Genomic DNA, 22,136 nt, shown 5'->3' with positions numbered 1-22,136 from the left:
TCAAAAAATAAAAAAAGACTTTTCTAAATAACAAACAACTTGATGTAACATGTTCCCTAGAAAATACCAGAATTCTTTTTTCCTCTACTTTTGCATTGTTCTAGAAATCATAAACCACCCATTCATTATATTGGAGGCCTGAACAACAGTTATATAGGTTAGATATTGATTTCTATAGATTTAACAAAAGAACTCAACTTTCCCCAGAGGTAAATACAGGATAGCAGTAATGGTACTGTAATACTCCACATACACACAAAAAAACTCTACCATACCATTTGACTTTTGGGAACGGATGTCTTAAGAAAAAAAATAGAGTTTGTTTTTAAAAGCTGTTACAGGAGTAGTGTATATGTTATTAGTTTTGTTTAGTCAAAGTGACGCTGAAGTGGCTGGTTATCTACCAAGCACTGTATGCTGGCACTTTGGCAAATATTTCTTTATTTAAGGTGTATTGTTTAACCGTGTTCATAGACAACAGCTTCTGCAAACATTAAGAGAAAAAAGAAAAAAAAAGGAAAGAAACAAAAAAGCTAAGAACATTGCCACACCAAATGTTTAACACAGGATAGTAGATACCTGATGATCCAGAAAGGCTCCAAAAGAGCTTTTTATATTCTGCGTATTAAAAGAAAAGCTTAATTACTGCTAGCTTTCTCCCTTGGTAAAGTAAGCTCTGACAGTTCCCATTATCAATTACCAGTCAGTACCAATATTGACTTAATTATTTCTCAAAGATAGTCTTGAAAATAAACAATGTTAATTTCAGTAAAATTATAATCTACTTTAGGATTAAATGGCCATTGCTATATAATTTGTTCCTTGCTCTACTGATGTGACATATGATGGACCCCTTATGTTTATCCCAAATCAACACTTAACCGTGGTGTCAGTCACTGCAGTTTCAGAAACTATTTTATTTTTGTATCAGTAAGGTGATTGTTATGGCTTTGTATGTGTATAATGCTTTGTATTTTTCAAAATGCATTTATATATGCTATTCCTCTTGATTTTTTTTTTCTAGATTTACCTTCTTGAAAAAATTTTTAATTTTTATGGATACATAATAGTTGGACCTCTTAATTTTCATAACAGCCCTGTGAGGTACATGGGTTGGGCATTATTGTCCCCATTTTGTAGCCAAGAAAGCAGGGGCTTGGCCTGATCAAAGTCATGTAGCCACGAGGGGTGGGGCTGGGATAACACAGGTGTCCAGGGCCAGCGAAGCGCTCGCCCCATCCAATGATGCTGCTGGTTCCCAAAAGCCAGGGCAGCTTTCCTGCTCTTGGCACATGAGAAAAACAACAAACGCTCAATATCAGGAAGTGTAACTTTCCTCTTGGAAATAAATGGATAATAGATAATAGACAATAGTAAGATTCTCTAACAATTGCATCTTTATCGCCATCTAGAGACTTTCTGACGCAGTGCATCAGACCAAAGAGTCATCCTGTAATCACAAACCGAGCAAAATCCAGGCCCCTGAATCATCTTGAAAACAAAAGAATTAGTGTCTCACATACCATTACATACTTTTCTTTCTGACTTCCTTCATATCACGGATTACAATCTCTGATTATTTATTTCTTTGTTTATTTATTTACCTGACTCTCCCACAAGACTGTAGGTTCTAATAGGGCTAGGCTTTTCTCTGGCTTGCTGTAAAGTACATATTAATCGAATAAATGGATGAATAAACCTCTACTTCTATGTTTTTAAGGCCAGTGATTAATAATAATATAGTTCACTTAGGGTGACTGATCAAAAACTGGGAAAGGGGAAGACAGCACGGAGAGACAGTGCTAAGTCTGAAAAGGCGTAGTCAATACTATAATTTCGTACTTGGAAAGCAAACACACAGACCCACCTATCGTTTCATAATAGAATCTACAGAAAGGAAGATGCCACACAATCTTGGCTGGTAGGCCAAGAGTTAAAAAAGGTTGAAAAACACTGTATTAAACCCCAGAAAAGCAGACTTAAATTTTTTTAAGATTTAAAGAACTAGAAGACCATCAAAATTAGTAACCAGTCCCCAAGCACTAAAAGGGATCTTTTATTCAAATAAATCTGGGGCTGGGTACAATGGCTCACACCTGTAAATCCCAGCACTTTGGCAGGCCAAGGTGAGAGGACTGCTTGAAGCCAGGAGTTTGAGACCAGCCTGGGCAACAGAGCAAGACCCCATCTCTAAAAAAAAAAAAAAAAATCAGTTGGGCATGGTGGTGTGTGCTTGTAGTCCCAGTTACTTGGGAGGCTGAGGTGGGGGGATGACTTGGGCCGAAGAGTTTGGGACTATGACTGTACCACTGCACTCCAGCCTGGGTGATAGAGTGAGACACCATCTCTAAAAAATAAAATAAATCTAAGTATTGCCTCAGTCAGGAAAAAAGCAATACTAGCAAGACAAAGAAAGCTGAAACAAAACAAACTTAACACGAAAGGAGTGGGGAGGCAAGATTAATAAGTGGTGGAGGAGACACAGAGGTGACTACATAGCCAATTTTCTCCCCTTAACTCTGTCAGGGGCTTGCAGAAGTAAGAAGAAAACACCTGGAGCCTCATTTGCCACTAACATTGGCTACTTTGTCAAATTATCTTCTATTTCTTCTTAAAAACATGGGGCTGGTCTTCCAAAGCTGCTATGAATAACTCTGAGGTTAAATAATTAGAAGGTCTTTTAGGAGGGGACAGGGTATATCATTCCTTCTGAGGGTTTACATGTTATTAATAGTTTAGCATCAGATGTCACATTCGAAGAGGCTGAATCATTCAGGAGAGTGTGTTTTCCACCATAAGAAAGCGTCCCTGCCCTTAAACAGAGGTGTACGACAGGCCTAGTGTTCCGCTGGGTTAGAGGGAAAGCCACTCAGAACAAAGTTCTTGATGACTGCTTTGCAGACACCCACTAATGCTTCTTTTCATCCACCCTTTCTTCTGGAGGCGCTTCTGGGTCCTCTCTCGTGTATCAGGCCCTGTGTTCTGGATGCCGGCCTGTCCTCAAGGCATTCTCTGTCCTGTGGCTCCTCCCTGCCCTTCATGTTCTCTAAAGATGTCCTCTGACTTGCTCTTCCCCACTCTCCCCTGGCAACAGCAGCTCCTCTTGTGCAGGTGACTCCACAGCCCTGACCGTGCTGCTGCTAGGTCACTTCCCACATCTCCAACAGCCTCCTGGTCACTCCACTGGGACTTTCTGCTGTGCCTTGAACTCAAGTGGTCCCCACTGACCCAACCTGAGCTGTGCTGCCATAAGCACCCTAATGTCCTCAGCCTCAGGGATGCCTGTAACTAAGGTCTACCCCAGAAGTGTGCCCAGCATGTGGCGAGGGCTCAGGAGGCTCACCATGGGGGTAGGATGGGAGGTTGTGTGGTAGGTACAATGTATGTTATTTCAGTGACTTATGCACTGAAGGCCTTGCCCTGACTTCACCACAATGCAAGATACCAGTGTAGCAAAACTGCACTTGTACCCCATGAATATATACAAATAAAAAATAAATGAAAAAAAAAAATGACCTGAAAAATCATTCACCTATACCTAAATATATATATGTATATGTATGTGTGTGTATATATATATATGCATTTTCTAGAGCTGCCATTTATAGACTATTATGTGCTTGACCTAAAACTTAGGAGTTGGGAATTTTATACACATACAAACATACATTTATTTATTTATTTTTGAGACAGAATCTCACTCTGTTGCCTGGGCTAGAGTGCCATGGCATCCGCCTAGCTCACTGCAACCTTAAACTCCTGGGCTCAAGCAATCCTCCTGTCTCAGCCTCCCAAGTAGCTGGGACTACAGGCATGTGCCACCATGCCCGGCTAATTTTTTCTATTTTTTTTTTCAGTAGAGACGAGGTCTCGCTCTTGCTCAGGCTGGTCTTGAACTCCTGACCTCAGGCAATCCTCCCACCTCAGCCTTCCAGAGCACTAGGATTACAGATGTGAGCCACTGCACCTGGCCAATACACATTATTTAGAACTTATCTTGTAAAACATTACTGTTATCATTACTGGCACCAGTATTACCTATTTTAAGGGTAAAAAGGTCCAAGGCTCAGAGAGTTTAGGAATTTGGCTAGTCATAGTAGATGAACGGCTATGTCCAGGCGGAGCCCCGCTCTGCCTGACTCAAGGCCAGGCTCTCAGCCTTGACAATAGCCTGTTTCTCTTCCTCTAAATGGCATCACGTCCTCTCTGGCCAGAACATTCAGAGACACAACTGAGTTCCCTCTTCACCTCTACATCCTCTTTCCCCCCCTTTTATTTTTAGTTAACAACGTAATTGTACATATTTATGGGATACAGAATGACATCTGAATACATGTATACAATGTGTGATGATCAAAGCAGGGTGGTTAACACATCCATCACCTCAGTGGTCCCCAGCCTTTTTGGCACCAGGGACGGGTTTCATGGAAGACCATTATTCCATGGATTGGTCTGGGCCGGGGGTTGGGGAGGGGAGATAGTGGAGCTCAGGCGGTGGGGAGCGGCTGTAAAGACAGATAAAGCTTCACGTGCTTGCCCACTGCTCACCTCCTGTTGTGCAGCCTCCCCCGCCCCCCATTCCTAAGTTTCATGGAAGACAATTTTTCTATGGACCAGGGGTTGGGGGTGGGGGAAGGTGGAGCTCGGGCAGTGATGTGTGGCCTAGTTCCTAACAAGCCACAGACCAGTAAGGGGCCTACGGTGTTACTGAACACTAGAATTTATTCTTCCCATCTATCTGTAACTTTGTATCTGTTATCCAACCTCTCCCTACCCTGCCCCCCATTCTCTAATGACCTTTATTCTGCTCTTTACCTCTATGTGAGTGATAACATAGCATTTATCTTTCTGTGTCTGACTTATCTCACTCAACATAATAACCTCCAGGCTCATTCACGTTGCTCTAAGTGACAGGATTTTATTCTTTTTATGGCTGAACAGTATTCCACATACTTCACATTTTCTTTATCCACTCATCTGCTGATAGACATTTGACTGATTCCATATTTTTGCTATTGTGAACAGAGCTGCAGTAAACATGGGGGTGCAGGTTCTGCTTTGACATACTTATCTCCTTTCGTGAGGAGAAATAACCCGCTAGTGGCATTTCTAGGTTGTATGGTAGACGCATTTCTAATTTTCTGAGAAAACTCCATACTGTTTTCCATAGTGGCTATGCTAATTTACAACAGCGTATAGAGTCCCTTTCCCTTATACCTTCACCAGCATCTGTTATTTCTTGTCTTTTTGCTGACAGTCATTCTAACTGGGGTGAGATGATATCCCACTGTGGTTTTGATCTGCATTTCCCTAATAATTAGTGATGTTGAACATGTTTTCATTTACTTGTTGGCCATTTTTATGTTTTCTTTTGAGAAATGTCTATTAAGGTCCTTTGCCCATTTTTAAATGAGATTATTTGGCTTCTTTTCTTTTCTTTTTTTTTGCTGTTGAGTTGTTTGAATTCCTTGTGTATTTTGGGTATCAGTTCCTTGTTTGATAAATAGTTTGTAAATATTTTCTCCCATTCTGTGGGCTGTCTTTTCACTTTGTTGATTGTTTCCTTTGCTGTGCAGGAGCTTTTTAGTTTGATACAGTCCCATTTGTCTATTTTTGTTTCTGTTGCCTATGCTATTGAAGTCTTAACCATAAAATCTTTGCCTAGACCAACATCCTGAAGCATTTCCCCTACCTATGTTTTCTTCTAGTAGTTTTATTGTTTCAGGTCTTACATCTTAGTCTTTACTCCATTTTGAGTTGACTTTTGTGTATGGTGAGAGATAAGGGCCTGGTTTCATTCTGCAGATGGATATCCAGTTTCCCCAGCACCATTTATTGAAGAGGGTGTCCTTTCCCTAATTTATGTTTTTGATACCTTTGTCAAAAATCAGTTGGCTGTAATTATGTGGAATTATTTCTGGGTTCTCTCTTCTGTTCCCCTGGTCTATGTGTCTCTTTTGATACCAAAACCAAACTGTCTGGGTTACTATAGCTCTGCAGTATATTTTGAAGTCAGGTAGTGTAATGCCTCCAGCTTTGTTCTTTGTTTTCAGTATTGCTTTGGCTATTGCTATTTGGGTTTGTTCTTGCTTTTCTGGTTCCTTGAGGTGTATCATTAGGTTGTTTATTTGAAATTTTTCTTTTCTGAGGTAGGAATTTATTGCTCTAAACTTCCCTCTTAATACTGCTTTTGCTCTTTCTCATAGGTTTTGGTTATATCCTCATCTTTTAAGGGTCAGTTCAAATGTAGCCTCATCTAGAATTCTTCTCTGATCCATCCCTTTTTCCCTGGAACAACTGTTTCTATCTTTGAATTTCCACAAAGCTTAATGAAGCACTAGATATTCTCTACCATGCATCAGAGCTACAATTTATCTTCCTTCCCAGACTACATACTTCCATAGGGCAAGATCCATATTATCCTCACATCTCCCAGTGCCAATACCTGGCACATTCTGGGTACTCAGTACACATCCATAAGAATAATTCATGGTGTAAGTCAGAAGGATTATTTTTCTATTTTTTTTCTTTGAGATGGGTTCTTGCTCTGTCGCCCAGGCTGGGGTGCAGCCGTGCAATCACAGCACGCTGCAGCCTTGAAAGGAGGATTCTTTTTCAACATCCTTATACACCGGGTTTTCAGTAAAGGAAAAAACCCAGAGGTCTCCTACACTGGGACACCAAATAAAAGTATATCTTTGAAATTTCAAGGATAAAAAACAAGACTACAAGATGAATTGAAATATTATCTTGATGGTTTTTGATAAACTTGTCTGTAGAAGTATAATTTACATATTCTAATATGCCATATGGGAGGGGTAATAATAGAAGTTGTATCTATATAACTCTGGATAAATGAAAATTTTATTATCATTTTCTAATAGGTTTCTTTTTAAACTTATATTGTTAATTGACAAAAATTATATATATTTTTCATATGCAACATGTTTTGAAGTATGTATACAGTTGGACCTCTGAAGCTGCTGGTTCTATATCGGCACATTTAACCAACCATGGACTGAAAATATTCAGGGAAAAAAACCCACTAAAAATAACAATTCAACAATTAAAAAATATAATTAAAATGGATTTACATTGCATGAGGTATTATAAGTAATCTAGAGATGATTTAAAGTACAGGAGGAGAAAATGTGTAGGTTATATGCAAATACTAAGCCATTTTATATTAGGGACTTGAGCATCCTTGGAGTTTGGTACGGGGTGATAGGGCTATGTTGTGGAAAGGCTAAATTAAGCTAATTAACATAAGCATTATCTCACATACTTTTGTAGCGAGAACACTTAAAATCTACTCTTAGCAATTTTCAAGAAGACAACACATTAACTATAGCTGCCAAGCTGTAGACAGATCTCTTGAACTTATTCTTCCTATCTAATGGTTTTCATAGTATAGAGCTTAAAAGAGTGAGAAGCTTATGTTAATTACTTTAAAAAGTTGGTAAAGACACAATACTGTGTATTTATATAGAGAAGGACTCTGGGTAGAAGGCAGGAGCTGTTATCATCTCCATGTTCAGGTGGGGAAAGAGAGGCACAGTAAGGTACAGTGGAGCGTGCTGGGACATCACAGTAAGTCAGCAGGGCTGGCCGGGATTCCACCAGGACAGGGTGGTGCCCATGCATGATACAGTGCTACGCTTCTCTGCCACCTGGTTTCTACACCGAAAACAGCATTAGCTGTTCATTTGTCCTTCCATCTCCTTCTCTGACACTGCTAACTAAGAGAAAAGTGCTGGGATTCAAGGGGCTTAGGGTTGGTTTCTTAACAATTACTCATACATTCCTGAATTCAAGAAGCCCAGGAAGGATTTCCTCTGCTTCCCTTTCCACTCCCTGGTAGTCAGGCAACTGAGCTAGAGAGCCTTAGTCCACGGACACTGCTGAGGGCAAAAATCACAGATAATGCTCTTGGCCAGGGCTAGGTGATTCGTGTGCAATGCTTTAAAAAGAATTGGGGGAAACTGATGAAAAAAATGCCAGTAAAACAAAACAAACAAATACCCCAAAACAAAACACAAATCAAAAATGACAGTCCATGGGAAGCTTTAATGTCAAGCCACTCAAATGGCTGTCTTCCCATGAGACAGAAAACCCTAGGAAACTATAAAGTCATCACTGTGTGAATGCTGCTGTTCACAGGAAAACATCTCCAAAGAGAGTCTGAATCATCAAGTAGTGCGCCTTCTGGGTGGCAGGCCACTGTCACGTGCTGTGGAAGGCCTCACCATTTCCACTCCTCTGTCCTCACTGCTGCCACAGACCTCCAAGGAAAGTTGAAGAAAAATGTACAAAATGCTTACACAGCTGTGTTTGGGCGTAACTGCTGTAAAAATTTCATAGAAAGATTTTCATCAAATCAACTATCACATCCCTAGGACATTTGGTTCAATTTAATGAGTGCCCCCTCCTTACTCTCGCCACCTATTTTTGGGACTCACTTTCACTGATTCTTTCTGTTGTTTATGCGTTCAGGAAGCACTGACAAACAACCTACCCTCTGTGCCAGGGATGCAAAAGCTCATTCACAGCTCTTGCCCTTGAGGAGTTCCGTCTCATAACCGGGAGAGTGCGATGAAGACTCCATGACCCTCTCTTTGAAGCTGTGAGCAGCACCTCTCCTTCCTGCTCCTCCAGAGGCACCACTACTGCCCCCAGTGGGACATTCTACTGTTTCCTCTCCCCCCGGAATACCAGTGCTGCGAGAGCAGGAGCTACTTCTCCACTCTTCCCTACATTGCCAGTGCCTGGAATATTTGTTGAACTGAATACACGTAGTAAGATCAAACAAACTCCTATTTACTGAGTGCTCACTATGTGCTAGTCACTTCATTGACAGTACTGCATGTTCTTTAAGCAGTAACCCAGCAAGGCGAACACCCAATCTTCATTTTTCAGTTGAAGACCCTGAAAATTGGCAACATTAGCTTAATGTTAGGACAAGATGAATACAGGGGTGAGATTCAGTGAAGAAACCACAGTCTCTTTTGTGGGGCAAGGGAAAGAAGGCTTCTTGGAAGAAGAGAAAGTGTTGTTTGAAAGGCCCAGATAACCACGGTCTGGTTTGACACAGACTGATCTGCCTTAGCTTATTACTCTCAAACTACTGTATATTTTTTGATTACTGAAGATATTTAGTCTCTTCACCTAAACTGATGGCAAGGATAACATCTGGTTCAATATACTCTGTGGTACCGAGTCTTCATCAACAAGCATCTACTGATCTACTGAGGCTCTCAGTATGCCAGGCACTGCACTGCTTTTGTGTAGATCATCTGCTAGTTCATCGGCCTAAGGTTAGAGCGTGTTTGAAGTAGGAAGTCTGCATTATAGCAAATGTGTATGAAATGCAGAATTAATACTTATATTCACATGCTATTCAGAGGAGCTATATAATGCCTGATTCTAGGGGCCTGATTTCAAACTAGAAGGGAATGAACTGTAATTAGTGTATCAGTTCATATTTGTAAAAGCTTGAATTGTTAGCTCTTAAGTAAGTTAAATAAGCTTCTTGAGATTGAATTTATCACTCATTTATTTAACAAATTCTTTCTTTGAGCTAAGGTGCCCACCAAGTGCTAGGTCTTATTATTTAGAGCACCTGTCAATTTAGCAGATTTGGGTGATTTCACTCTGGTCCCTATTTCACAAGTAACTCTTTTGTAAAAGCTGAAGAGTTGTGGCATCGATACAAGCAGTGGTATCCTCTATGGAACCACAATGCACCAGGTGCTGAGCTAAATGCTTCACATACTTCTCATTTAATCTTGACAACGATCTCCCATGAGTTAGTAACTCTATGTTAGGTATAAGCTTTTGTTACTGCTATATAAAAGGTATGAAATTTTGCAATGGGAGAAAGTCAGAGTTCTATAGCTTAACTTCAAAAAGACAGTTAATTCAAACAAACAAACCAATTATAAGCAAGCAGTACCTGTTTTCAAGTACCTGTTTTGTGAGATAGGAATTGCAGCATTGTGTTGTCCACCACATTCTTCCATATTCTAGAAACATCTATGGAGTCACAGCCTACCAATCCTAATAGAAATCTCTTATAATAGTGTAGGGCTTGCATTTTAGAAAATGCTTTCTCCAAATATTATCTCATTGGATTCTGATGATAATTCCATAAAGGCAGGCAAAACAGATGGATCATCTTCAACACAAAAAAGAAGAAACCAGATCTGGTCTGATGAGACTTAAGGCCCATTTAGATTTTCTACCCTACTTCAGCCACTACGTGGCCTGTATTTCAGCCACCACATGACCTAAATCAGTAAGTTCCTTAATGTTTCCTGGGCTTAGTTTCCTTATCTGTATAATGGGTGCAGATTGTGTTAATTTTTCAGCAATCTAGCTCTAAAAAAAAAAAATCTACATTCTATGATATTATTTTAATTTAAAGATTAAAAAGAAACTAATCCTGGCAAGCCTGGTCTTAATAAACACACAGTAAAGTGGGTCAGGAGGAAGCCACTGATCATGAATAGAAAACTTCTACATACCAAAATTAATTTTATAGATTTGATTTAATCTCTCTGGACTACACATCTGAAGAGGGGCTTAGGCAGCAAAATGTTTCTTTATGAGGCTTAAGGTTGGTGAATTTGGGATTTTGAATTGTGGAGTTCTTCTGAGAGTCTGCCTAGAGCACTGCTTAAGCACAAGGGGGCTTTGCTTGATGGTAATTTAGGTCAAACTTCCTTGAATTTTGATGAGGCAGCTGGAGTTTCTTGAAAATATTCCTCAGCTGGATTCAGAATAATTCTTTCTACTCTTCCCCTTGTATTCCTCTTATTTGTGGGGACTTAATCATGAGTGCCTGTTTCTGCCTCACCGGAAGCCATCACCCTTCAGATCTGTAAATTCAGTTGTGGGAATGACTTCTGCTGCAAATAGAGGCTTCTGCTCTACTTGCAATGGAGAATGAGCAACCCAAATGACAGATTCGGGACATCCTTGTTTTCATGCAAAAAGTTCTATCAGTTCAACAGAAGGAAATGAAAAAAGTGTCGGGGCCACAAAATAGAGAAGAATTATCTGGGCACACACAGCATGAGCTGATCTTTAACAATGTCTTCCAAGAATTCCATTCTAAACATTATCAGTTTTCCAAATGTAAGGGCATATGAGCTCAGCTACCTACAGGACAGCTCACGTTTCAAGCCCCTTACGAAAGTCACGAGAAGGCTGTGCTGCCTCACGTCTCACCAGCAGATAGGCCCAATCTCTGAATTGGATGTTCTGGTATGAACAGCCATGAGGAACCTCTGATTTTAGTAGGTTGAATTTCTATTTTCAATTACAGGCTTTTTTTGGGGAAGAGGGGTAAGCACTCTATCCTTAGTTGACCGTGGTTGCTATGGCTAAATCTCTAGGCACTTGTTTTAGTAGCTGGATCACTAAACAAATTTAGTCTTTATCTTTTGAGTCTTTGGTAAAGAGCTGGTTAGAATTTATTCAAGTCAGGAGAGATATGTTTGGCACCGAATCAGACAGTATATTTTATGGGTTTCTGTGTCCCACTGAGATAAAATTATAGAAGACAGTGGAGGAAGATGAGGGGCCTCTTGGCCCCCAGTGTCGCTTTCTCCTGTTAGACCATTTTCAGGATTCGCAATGACCTGGAGGCCTCTGAACAGGTACAGGCCTTACCTGTCTAGATAGGTCATCACTACTATGTCAGTAACCACAATTAGGGGATATGAAATCTTTCACTGTTTCCATTATTTATTGTATTTGGTCTGGAGGTTTCTCACGGTCCTCTGTAGGGTACAGAAAGAGAATCTCTACTCTTGTAAGATTGCTGCCCTGACAAGGAATATCATTACCCAGAGGGAAGCAGCAACACAGTGCTCTTACACTACAGAGCTGTAGGTTGGTAAGCTCATGATTTAAAAATGTTCCAGTACGATGTATGGAATGGTAAGAAAACACAGGCAGGTCAAACCTTTGGATTACATGCACTATTACTGTCAGGGTCACTGGTTATCTTTAATGAAAACTGTTCATGCTAAAGCCTTATTTTAACTTTTCTCTATTACTTTATGATCTATGAGGCCATTTGGGTTCTAAGAACACAGCTCCCATTTATAACACTATTTCAATAGAGAATAAGCTCTGAAAAAACACTGTTTTGAATAAAGCTCACATTTCCCAGAAAATAGCCCCAGTGTGATTCAAATAGGCATGGCATTGTGTGCCGACAGGCCCTTGAAACCTGTGGTAGCATGAGCTGAGCACACAGGGAGAATCCGGCATTTGGATTTACTGGTACAGACCAAACTTAAAGATACAGCTCCGGGGACCTCTCAATTATCCCCCCTTGCTGGGGCAACACTTTGATGTTGGCATTTCTCTGCCTAAATTTGTCTCTGTACAGGTGAGAACACACTGACCTCCTGAGCTGGGCACACTGTGGATACGGGATACAGGACAAGCACTTTGTTTCTATAGAACAGCGTGCTGGACCCTTACCCTGAGGCGCTAGTCCTACGGAAGCATTTGACAACACACAGCATAACAAACCCTTCTCTGGGCAAGATTCCTTTCCAAGTGGTGTCTCATAGAAAAACAATCCTCATCAGAGAGTACAGGAGCGTGGACTTTGGTCATGCAGAACCTGAGTTAGAACCCGAAGTGGCTGAGACCCTTAGGCTGATTACTCAGCATCTCCGACGCTCAGCCCCCTTATCTGCACGGTGCCTGTAACTGCAGTACCCACCTCATTTTGAGACCATTGAATGAGAAGTACATGGCCTAGGGCCTCTCATAAGGCAAGTGCTCATAACAACTAACTACCACCACCACTACTGGCATCTTCAAAAGAGGCATTTTAGTGTAGCAAAAATTAAGTTTTCAAAGAATTGAAACTCCACCCCACATTATAAAGAACACAGGTTCTGGAGCCACATGGACCTCAGACTGAATCTCAACTTTACCACTCACCAGCTGTGTGACCTCAGGAAAATCACTCTACCTCTCTGAGCCAAGTTTCCTCTTCTGTAAAACGGGCACAAAATCACATACCTCACAGGATTATCATGAAGTTAACACAAGACAGTGCATGAAGAGTGCCCACACACTGCCTTTCCTGCAGCTGGTGCCTGGCAGATGGCAGGATCCCTACTTTAAGCTGCCCCTGCCAACACATTCCAAAATCTGCCACTCAAATGTGGCTGTTCTTACCTCAAAGCTGGGCAGATCACCAGCTCTGAGGATGGAGTTACAAAGCCCTTCTCAAAGCCCGTACCTTTCCCGGCGTTTCTAGGAGGCAGAGGGGGAGCCTCTGCGGTTGGTGACGTGGGTGAGTCTGTGCTTGTGGAGACGAAGATCTGGTTGGTGAAGGCTCCGTAGGAGAGCCGCTGTTTGTCCCTTGGAGTGCTGAATCCTGGCAGTGCCAGCTTGTCCTGGGGGGAGATGCTGGAGGAGTGGCAGAAGCTTTGAGGTCTGGGCGAGCGCTCTTTCTTGATCGGGCTTGGCTGGCAGATGAAATAACAGTGGGTGAGATAATAATCAAGGACCTCTGCAGGGTGGGCTCAGGTGGAAATCTGGGTTTCTGTAACTCTCTGCGCTTTGTAAGGCCAGCCACGAGAGCCTCACAGAGATGCCACAGTATGAGGGAAGGATCTAGATATTATGTTTCTACTTCTTACAACACTGTCAGCAATCACACTAGTGAAACACTGTCTAGAGATCAGCAGCAGTATTCAAAAGTGCCATGTAAGGTCACAGGTAGATTTAACCTTTAGTTAACAAATACCTTCCCTAGGCAGGAGACTTTCATCAACATTTGAATAGTATTTCTGCCTATTTGTAATGTGCTACATTGAATTTTCTTCCCTGCTCCACTCTTTAATGTTGAAGTTCTCACTCTTCACTTCATTTTAAATCCTCCTTGGAAAGAACACTCAAGCTTTGACTGCCATCTACACGTTAATGACTCACAGATCTGTAAATCAAGCCCCAACCTCTTGGATTACAAACCATTTTCAATGGTCTATGAGGTGTCTCTAGTGTTTGCACTTGTGGTGATGGCATTAGCATCCACTCAACCGCCCCAAGTTCGAAAACTGTCATCTGGAGGCCCCAGTTTCTGCACAGATACCTCAGAAATGTCCTTCAAACCCACTCCTAGTGCAGGTGCTCACCAGCTCCCACTGTAGCACTAACATCCCAAATGGCCCCCAACTCCAGTTTCTTTCCTCCAGCCCATTTTCCACACTGCAGCCAGAGCTGGTAGGAAATCTTGCTCTTCTGACAATAAACCTCTGTTGGCTTCCAACTGCTTGGATAAAAACCAAAAGGCTGTATCTGTCCCACAAAGCACTTCCTGATCCAGCCTGCCTGACTCTGCAGGGCAGTCACCCACCTCTCCCCACCCAGCCAGGTGAATGCACCCACATGATGCTTCTCAGCATTCCTCAGGCATCCAGGCTCTATCACAACCCCTTGTCTTAGCATACGATATTCTCCCTCCCTGGGATGATGCATTTCTACCTACTTTGCCTGGTAAGCTCCGACCTATCCTCAGAAACCCATCTCAATGTTACTTCTTGCTAAGATCTTCACTGCTTGACAAGGCTGAGGCACCTGTCTGGTCCTCTGAATACCTCTCAGGAATTGCCCCAAACTCTTACAATGGTTATCAACTGTATCATAATACTTTATCTCCTCTTAAAGTGGTTAATGCCTTTAGGACCTCTTTCTTTGGTGGTCTTTTTTGGACCATTCTTTACATCCTGCCTGGCACAGAGGAAATGTCCAAAAGAAACCCAATGAATGAATACATAAATTAACTTTCAGAGACAGTTACGAACTACCTGTTAAGAAAAACCCAGCAAGAACTGGGTTTAATCCCACAGATTGTCTTTACTAGCTACGAGACTTTAGATAAGTTGCTAAATTCTCTTCGTGTGTAAGTTTTCTCTTCTGCAAAATGGGGATAATAACAATGACCCTTATGGAGTTTTGGTAAAGACAGTCTGAGATAACATAAGTAAAATGTTTAACTCTGCCTAATCCAGATTTAAGTACAGTCTTATGTGGTGCTTAATGACAGGGATACGCTCTGAGAAATGTGTTGTTAGGCGATTTCATCCTTTTGCAAACATCACAGAAGGGCACTTAGACAAACCTAGATGGTATAGCCTACTACTCCTAGGCTACAAATCTGTGCAGCATATTACTGTACTGAATATTGTAGGCAACTGTATAACGATGGTAAGTATTATATATCTAAACGTATCTAAACAGAGAAAAGGTACAGTAAAAATATGGTATAAAAAATGGCATATCTGTATAGGGTACTTACAAAAAATGGAGCTTGCAGAGCTAGAAGTTGCTCTAGGTGAATGAGTGCATAGTGAGTGAATGGCCTAGGACATTACTGTATACTTTTATATACTTAAGTGCAGTAGGTTTGTTTACACCACTGTCACCACAAACACATGAGTAATGCACGGCACTACAACATTATAACAGCTATCATGTCACTAGGTGATAGGAATTTTTCAGCTCCATTCTAATCTCATGGGACTACCATTGTATATGTAGTCTGTTGTTGACTGAAGTATCATTATGCTATACTTATACTAAATAAATGACAATTATTATTTATTAATGAGCTATTTTGAAGGTTAATTTACATGTCAACTTGGCTAGGCTACGGCGTCTCAGTGTTTTGGTCAAACACCAGTCTAAATGTTGCTGTAAAGGTATTTTTTAGATGTAATTACTATTTAAATCATTAGATTTCAAGTAAAGGGCATCACCCTCCATAATGTGATAGGCCTCACCCAATCAGCTGAGGGGCTTAAGAGAAATAACTGAGGTCCCCCAAAGAGGAAGGAACGTTGCCTCCAGACTGCCTTTAGCCTCAAAACTGCAACCTCAACTCCTGCTAGGAGTTCCAACCTGCTGGCCTGCCGTCTGGGCTCTGGGCTTCCCAGCCCATTCAGTCGTGTGAGCCAATTCCTTAGAAAAAAAATCTATTTCTCTCTTCCTATCCTATTTGTTGTTTCTTTGGAAAACTTTGCCTAATATAACTGTTAAGTGATGCCCAAAAAGGATCCAAGATGGCAATGAAAATGGCATTTGTACATCAGATCATAAGACCAAAATCAATCAATCTCAAAAAAATGCATCTTGTCTACACAGAGTAGAAAAACTGGCAGAAGTGCTGAAGAATTCGAGGACAACATTTATACTCACTTTGTCATCCAGATCATCGTCACTTTCATCCATCTCTTCCTGTCGAAGATTCCATTCATACTCTACGTGGACATGAGGATTGAACTTTCCAGATTTAGCTTGGGAAAGCTGGAAGAAACAGCAAATGCACACCATTTTAATTAAAATGCCAAAACATCCCAAAATTATACAAACACTGAGCAAATCCTACCTTATTCCTAGTTTTAAATGAATCATCAGTAGCTGTACTACATGTAAAACTCTGATTAGACAAGCTGGATTCCTACACAACAGGCTTAAGAGGAACTGCTAAGAATTACAGGCAGAGCCTTTATTTTGATAACTTGACTTCTCTCCAAAATTAAAAGCTTCCATAATATTATCAAATGGTCTTCAAAACTGCAAATTCTGAGTTAGAAGGCAAAATCAGCCCGAGAAGTTTAAGAGGTAGGCCTGTAATGTCCCAGTCCAATCTATGGCCCCCTTTTCTCATTTATAAAATGAGGTCAAGGATAAGTGTCCCAAAGGATTCTTTAAGAATAAAAAAGTACAACTTCTGGGCCTGGAACCTGGTACTTAAGCAGAAACTCAAGAGAATCATGCTGAAGTGAAGGCCCAGGGTTATTAAGAAAGAACCAGTAGGGTCAAAAATGGCGAGTGTGCACAGAAGGATGGGGAGAGGAGGGAGGGCAGCACGTTTAAAATTTTGAAAATCATTACATTCTGAGCTTTACTTGCCCAATTTTTAGAAGTGGCGTCCCAAATAATTCTTTACTGCTAAGCTGCAGAGAAAGTCTGGCAAGTACAAAGTGTGATCTCAATCCATAAGCCTACCTGTAATAATACCTCTCAAATGCCTTTCAGCTCCTATGTCATAACTGCACTCAAAAGTCATGTTGGATGACAGATTTATCATTTTACTACTTTTTCAAATATAGTATAGTGCTTATCTGATTTTCTTTAGCCAGTGTTAAAAAAAAAAAGAATCTTTCTTCATCTTCAGTTTCAGTTTTTCAGAATGACATTTTAAGGCAGTTGATGTCTAATAAATCTCCCACTTCCATTCTGCTTACCAGATCTTCACACTGGGTAGCTTTTAGTCTCTTTGCTATGTCCAGGGCAGTTTCTCCAGCCTGGTTAACTGAAATAGGGAAAAAACAAATTTGTATAATTATCTAGGATATCCCTTTAAAATGCAGGGAACCAGAAACAAATTATAATGTAACACACAAGTCTTTGTTTTAGCAGAACAAGAACAAATGCTCTTACTATAAAGAGACACTTGGCTACACTCTTACCAATATCCACAGTGGGCTTGCTCCTGAGAAGAAGCTTCAAACACTCAGGTTTACCGTACATACTACAGTAGTGTAGAACCGTATTTCCCAGGGCTGTCTGCTTATCCAGGTTCCCACTGAAAAATTATAGTATCATTAGAAAAAATTACTTTGTAACTTAAAACTATAGATTAGCCACTTATTTCTGTGCTAGCAACTGAGTCAAATTTGAAACCTACTTAGAAACAGAAAAGTATGATGTTGCTAACATTACACCTAAATTTGTAGCAATATAGTAAGTCAGCATTTATTGAGTGCCTACTATGGGACAGTCTCTTAGCATTTACATGTATTATTTCATTTAATCTTTACAACCACCTGATGAGGTAAGCACTATTAATAACCTCCATTTTATAAACGAAAACACTAAGGAACAGAGAGGCTGAAGTGCTTGCTTTCAAGATTATCAAGAGAGGGATGATGAAGCTGGCGTTTGAACCCAGGCAGGCCATCTCTGGAGCCAATGCTCTTAACCAGTACGTTATATTACCTCTAAGCAAGAGGCCTGAACACATACAATCTGGTTGTGTTCAGGCGCCATCTTCATACATGGGCTGAAATCTTCTTACTCTTTTGATTACTCTTTTGGATGAGCTCTAATTCCTTCTTATAATCAGGTGCTTACAGAACTGCCCAATAAAGAATCCAGCAAGTCCAAACTTCCTGTGTTCAGTATTATACTCACATCAGTATCTCCCAAATGTGAATTAGCTGTTGATCCAGCCACACATGCTGCTGTCTTGTACTAAACTTAAGAACAATGCAAACACACAAATTTGGTTGTCCTGTGCTGTTAAGTCTTCTCTCTTTTTAACCTCCTCTACTACAGCAGATCTTTGGACACAGAGACAGGATTTTACATTTATCAAGGCCAGGAGTTGGCAAACTATAGCCTGTAGACCATATCTGGCTTACTGCCTGTTTCTCTAAATAAAGTAATAAAGTTTTATTAGGACACAGCCACTTGTTTGCACATTGTCTTATGGCTACTTTCACACTACAACAGCAGAGGTGAATAGCTGTGACAGAGACCTCACGGCCTGCAAAACCAAAAGTATTTATTATCTGGCTTGTTACAGAAAATGCTTGCCAATTCCTGATCCAGACCGCTCATAGGACTGATTAGTGTTAACTTATTAGGCACATTCAGGTAATTCAACAGAAAGAACAAAAACCACACCAGTTTTGTACAAGGAAGTCAACCAAATGGAGAGATGTCTGGTCCGCAGTTCGGACTGCAAGATGAAGGGCTGTCTCTCCAAGCTCCTAAAAAGGGAAAGAGGGAAGGATAAGCATGAATAGGGTGATCGTATGTCCTGTTTGCTTACAGCAGCTTCATTTACGTCAGTTGCCCCCAAGTAATTATTAAGAGCACCCCTTTTCATTATCAAACCCTCTTGATTTAGACATGGTCATCCAATGTATAAGAGTTTCATTATATGGCATTACTATAAAAGAAATCATCTTTTACAGTGATTTTCCAAAATACTTTTTTTTTTTTTTTAGACAGGGTGTTGCTCTTGCCCAGGCTAGAATGTGGTGGCATCATCACAGCTCACTGAAACCTCCAATTCCTGAGCTCAAGCGATCTGTCTGCCTCAGCCTGCCAAGTAGCTGGGACTACAGGCATGCCCCAACACGCCCAGCTAATTTTTCTATTTTTAGTAGAGACTGGGTCTCACTCTTGCTCAGGCTGGTCTTGAACTCCTAGCCTCAAGGAATCTTCCCGCCTTGGCCTCCCAAAGTGCTAGGATTACAGGTGTGAGCCACCCAGCCGCACATTACTTTTTATTCTATAATTTTAGTGAGGCCTTGCCTGTCCGGGTTCCAGCAGTGGTTCCATTAGCTCTACCCCCTCTGCATAGACTTGAATTAGTGCAAGTAAATCCCTGGATTTGATGGCCTCGAGCAATTCATTCAGTTTAGCTGAGGAAGTAGAACAGGTCTTCCTTGAAAACCTATGATCTACATACTTTGCAGTGATATATTCTTTCCGTACAGTCCTAAAACAGAACAAAACAAAATGAACAACGAATTTTTATTTTCCAAGTGCTGAGTAAGGCTTACATTTTTCTGACAATCATTTCTCTTTGAGAAGATTTATTTTAATTAAGATATGCTTCTTTTCAATATGCAAACAAACTAGGCTTTAGACCAAATTACCCCAACAGAGACAGAATGAAGAAATTGATCTATATTTACTAGTATGTGCAGGTAATATATACAGTTACAAAATTAACAGGCACATAGATCACAGCAGATTTCTTTTTCACCTTGACCAATAATGTGAGAAATTTGCTATTTATAAATACTTCAAACCCAGGTATGTATAAATATATGAAGAAATTTAAAAAGTTAAAAAATTTTGAAAGACTGATTCAAAGTTTTCAGAGCTTCATGGAAAGGATTTTTGTCATTGATATAACTACTTGTTTTATAAGTGAGGAAACTGAGGCTCAGAAAGGTTGTCATTAAAGCAACCCCACAGGCCAAGCACTGAGTTGCAAAAGGAAAAAGATGAACATCTTTCCTGCAGAGGTTGCAGCATGGGAGCAGGAGACCACACAGAGGACCTGCCCAAAGTCTGAGTGGGTGGGATGCATTTTTCTTCTCTTGAGGAATCAGCTTCTTTATTTCAGTTCAAGTGGCTCTTTCTGTGCACTCAGCCCACAGTACCCTGGCAATTAAAGGCTTTCTGACATTGGGGCAATAGGGAGAGTGGAAAATAGATTTCTCTAAAATCTGGATACCAGAATTCTGGTCCTATGGCTGATAAAGACAATTTTCCCTATCTGTCACCTCAAACCTGGTCCTCTCCTCTACTCTGTTTCAGTTAATGGTACTGTCCATCTTCCTAGATGCTTAGGCCAAAACCCTTGAGTGTCATCTTGACAATTTTCTTAAACATTCATATTTAAACTGATCAGCAAATCCTCTTGGCTCTCCCTTCAAAATATACTGAGAATTCAACTACTTTCATCACCTTCACTGCTACCACCTTTGTCCAATTTATCTTCACCTCTCAGGGATCTGGTGTGACAGTTTCTCTCCAACCTGTTTCCATCTGCCTTCCACCACCAATACAGCCTGTCTTTCCCACATCAGCTGCAGCTGGGTCTCCCAACCTCAAACCTACTGACGTTTTGGGTTAGATAATTCTTCTTGTGGACAGCTGTCCTATCTACGCATTATAGGATGTTTTACCAGCATCCCTGCCCTCCACCCACTGGGTGCCAGTATTATCTGCTCAAGGTGTGACAAAAGAATGTCTCTGTACATTGCCAAATACCCTCTGGGGGGTAACGTCACCCTTAGTTAAGAACAACTGAGCTAAACTGATCCATTTCAAATATAACTTAGATCATGCCACGCCTGTTTAAAACCTCTCAATTACACTTAGAGTAAAATCCCCGAACATCTTATGATCTCCAAGTCCTACATGATCTGGCCCCATCTCCATCTCACATGGCACCTCCTACTCATCTCCCTCTTGCTCAGATCCCTCCAGCCACACCTGCCTCATGGAGATCTAAGCTCCACACAGGGATGCTCGGCTGCAACTACCTAGAGGAAGGTGATGGTGAAAAGCATCTATGCATCCCAGAAATACATTTCAAAATACTCTCTTTGCTCTACCTTTCCCTGATAATGGGGTTTCCTATGGCAAAAAATACTGTAAAAAAGTAAGAAGGTTTTTGAGAGGGTAGAAAAACAATTACAGAATGGTAAAAGTCAATATATTAGAAATACTTACATATCACTTGAAGGGGTGGGTTTTGGTGAGGGGCTGGGTAAATTTGCTTCCATAATATCATTAAAACTATTGTTTCCTACATTCTTGGCCAGCTGTAACAAACAAAACATAATATAGCAAGCTCTTTACTACTAGTTAAAAGTTTCCTATTGTTTGCTTTTGAGATTTCTAAATATGTACTTTCCTTCATTTGACTTACAAGACAAGCCATCTGGTCAACAAATTTGTCCTAAAGGGCCTCTATTCACTCATGTAATTTTGGGATCAATGTAAAGAAATATTCGCACAATCAGGTCTTTGGGGGAAACTCTTGGGTTTATCGCACAGCAAGTGTTTAGGATTTGGACTTTCCCATTCCCAGTTATCACACTGGGTTTTGTTAATACAAGTCAAGGAGTTGGAGCACCATTTCCGCACTGAAGGAGAATGCATTTCAAGTGTAAGGTCTGAGCCTTTTCTCTATAATCCTGAAGTGAATTAGGGAGTTGAGTATCAGCATGATAATTCCCTACTTTCTAAATGAAAAAGAGTGTCTTGTGTTGTCCACACAAGACAGGCCATCATTGCTTAATGGATGTCAGATGGCCAGGGCTGCCAGCCGGGTGACTAACTGCCCTGACTTTTTGGTACTTTTCTTCAGTGAAGGCCAGTAATAAGCTAGACTTCCAGCTTTTCTGAGCCCAGGTTCCTCAGGTTCTGCTCAAGGGAGAGCCTCTGTCAGACTCTGACTCTTAGTACAAAGAAGCTCTCAGCTCTCACAGTGCACCAGGGTTAAAATTAAGCAAGACAGGGCTCATGACCACAAGGCATTATGGGGGGGATGCCAAGTGGACCTC

The 22,136-nt window shown here is 40.9% G+C and overlaps 1 protein-coding gene across 4 annotated transcripts in view; it reads right to left on the bottom strand.

The window, feature by feature from the left end:
• ASAP1 (ArfGAP with SH3 domain, ankyrin repeat and PH domain 1) overlaps positions 1 to 22,136 on the bottom strand; it is a 335,586-nt gene that overhangs the window by 27,944 nt on the left and 285,506 nt on the right. For all 4 annotated transcript variants that reach the window (XM_045561537.1, XM_045561534.1, XM_045561535.1 and 1 more), the window contains 7 exons: positions 21,301 to 21,392; positions 19,363 to 19,549; positions 18,727 to 18,812; positions 17,508 to 17,623; positions 17,283 to 17,350; positions 16,231 to 16,338; positions 13,271 to 13,499 (listed from right to left, as the gene is read on the bottom strand). In XM_045561537.1, coding sequence (XP_045417493.1) covers positions 13,271 to 13,499; positions 16,231 to 16,338; positions 17,283 to 17,350; positions 17,508 to 17,623; positions 18,727 to 18,812; positions 19,363 to 19,549; positions 21,301 to 21,392 — 886 coding nt within the window. The remainder of the gene's footprint in view (positions 1 to 13,270; positions 13,500 to 16,230; positions 16,339 to 17,282; positions 17,351 to 17,507; positions 17,624 to 18,726; positions 18,813 to 19,362; positions 19,550 to 21,300; positions 21,393 to 22,136) is intronic.

The sequence above is a fragment of the Lemur catta genome, chromosome 9 (assembly GCF_020740605.2).
Source record: "Lemur catta isolate mLemCat1 chromosome 9, mLemCat1.pri, whole genome shotgun sequence".
NCBI lineage: Eukaryota > Metazoa > Chordata > Mammalia > Primates > Lemuridae > Lemur > Lemur catta.
Note: the sequence above shows the minus strand (reverse complement) of the source record. Positions and strands in the feature narration are given on the sequence as shown.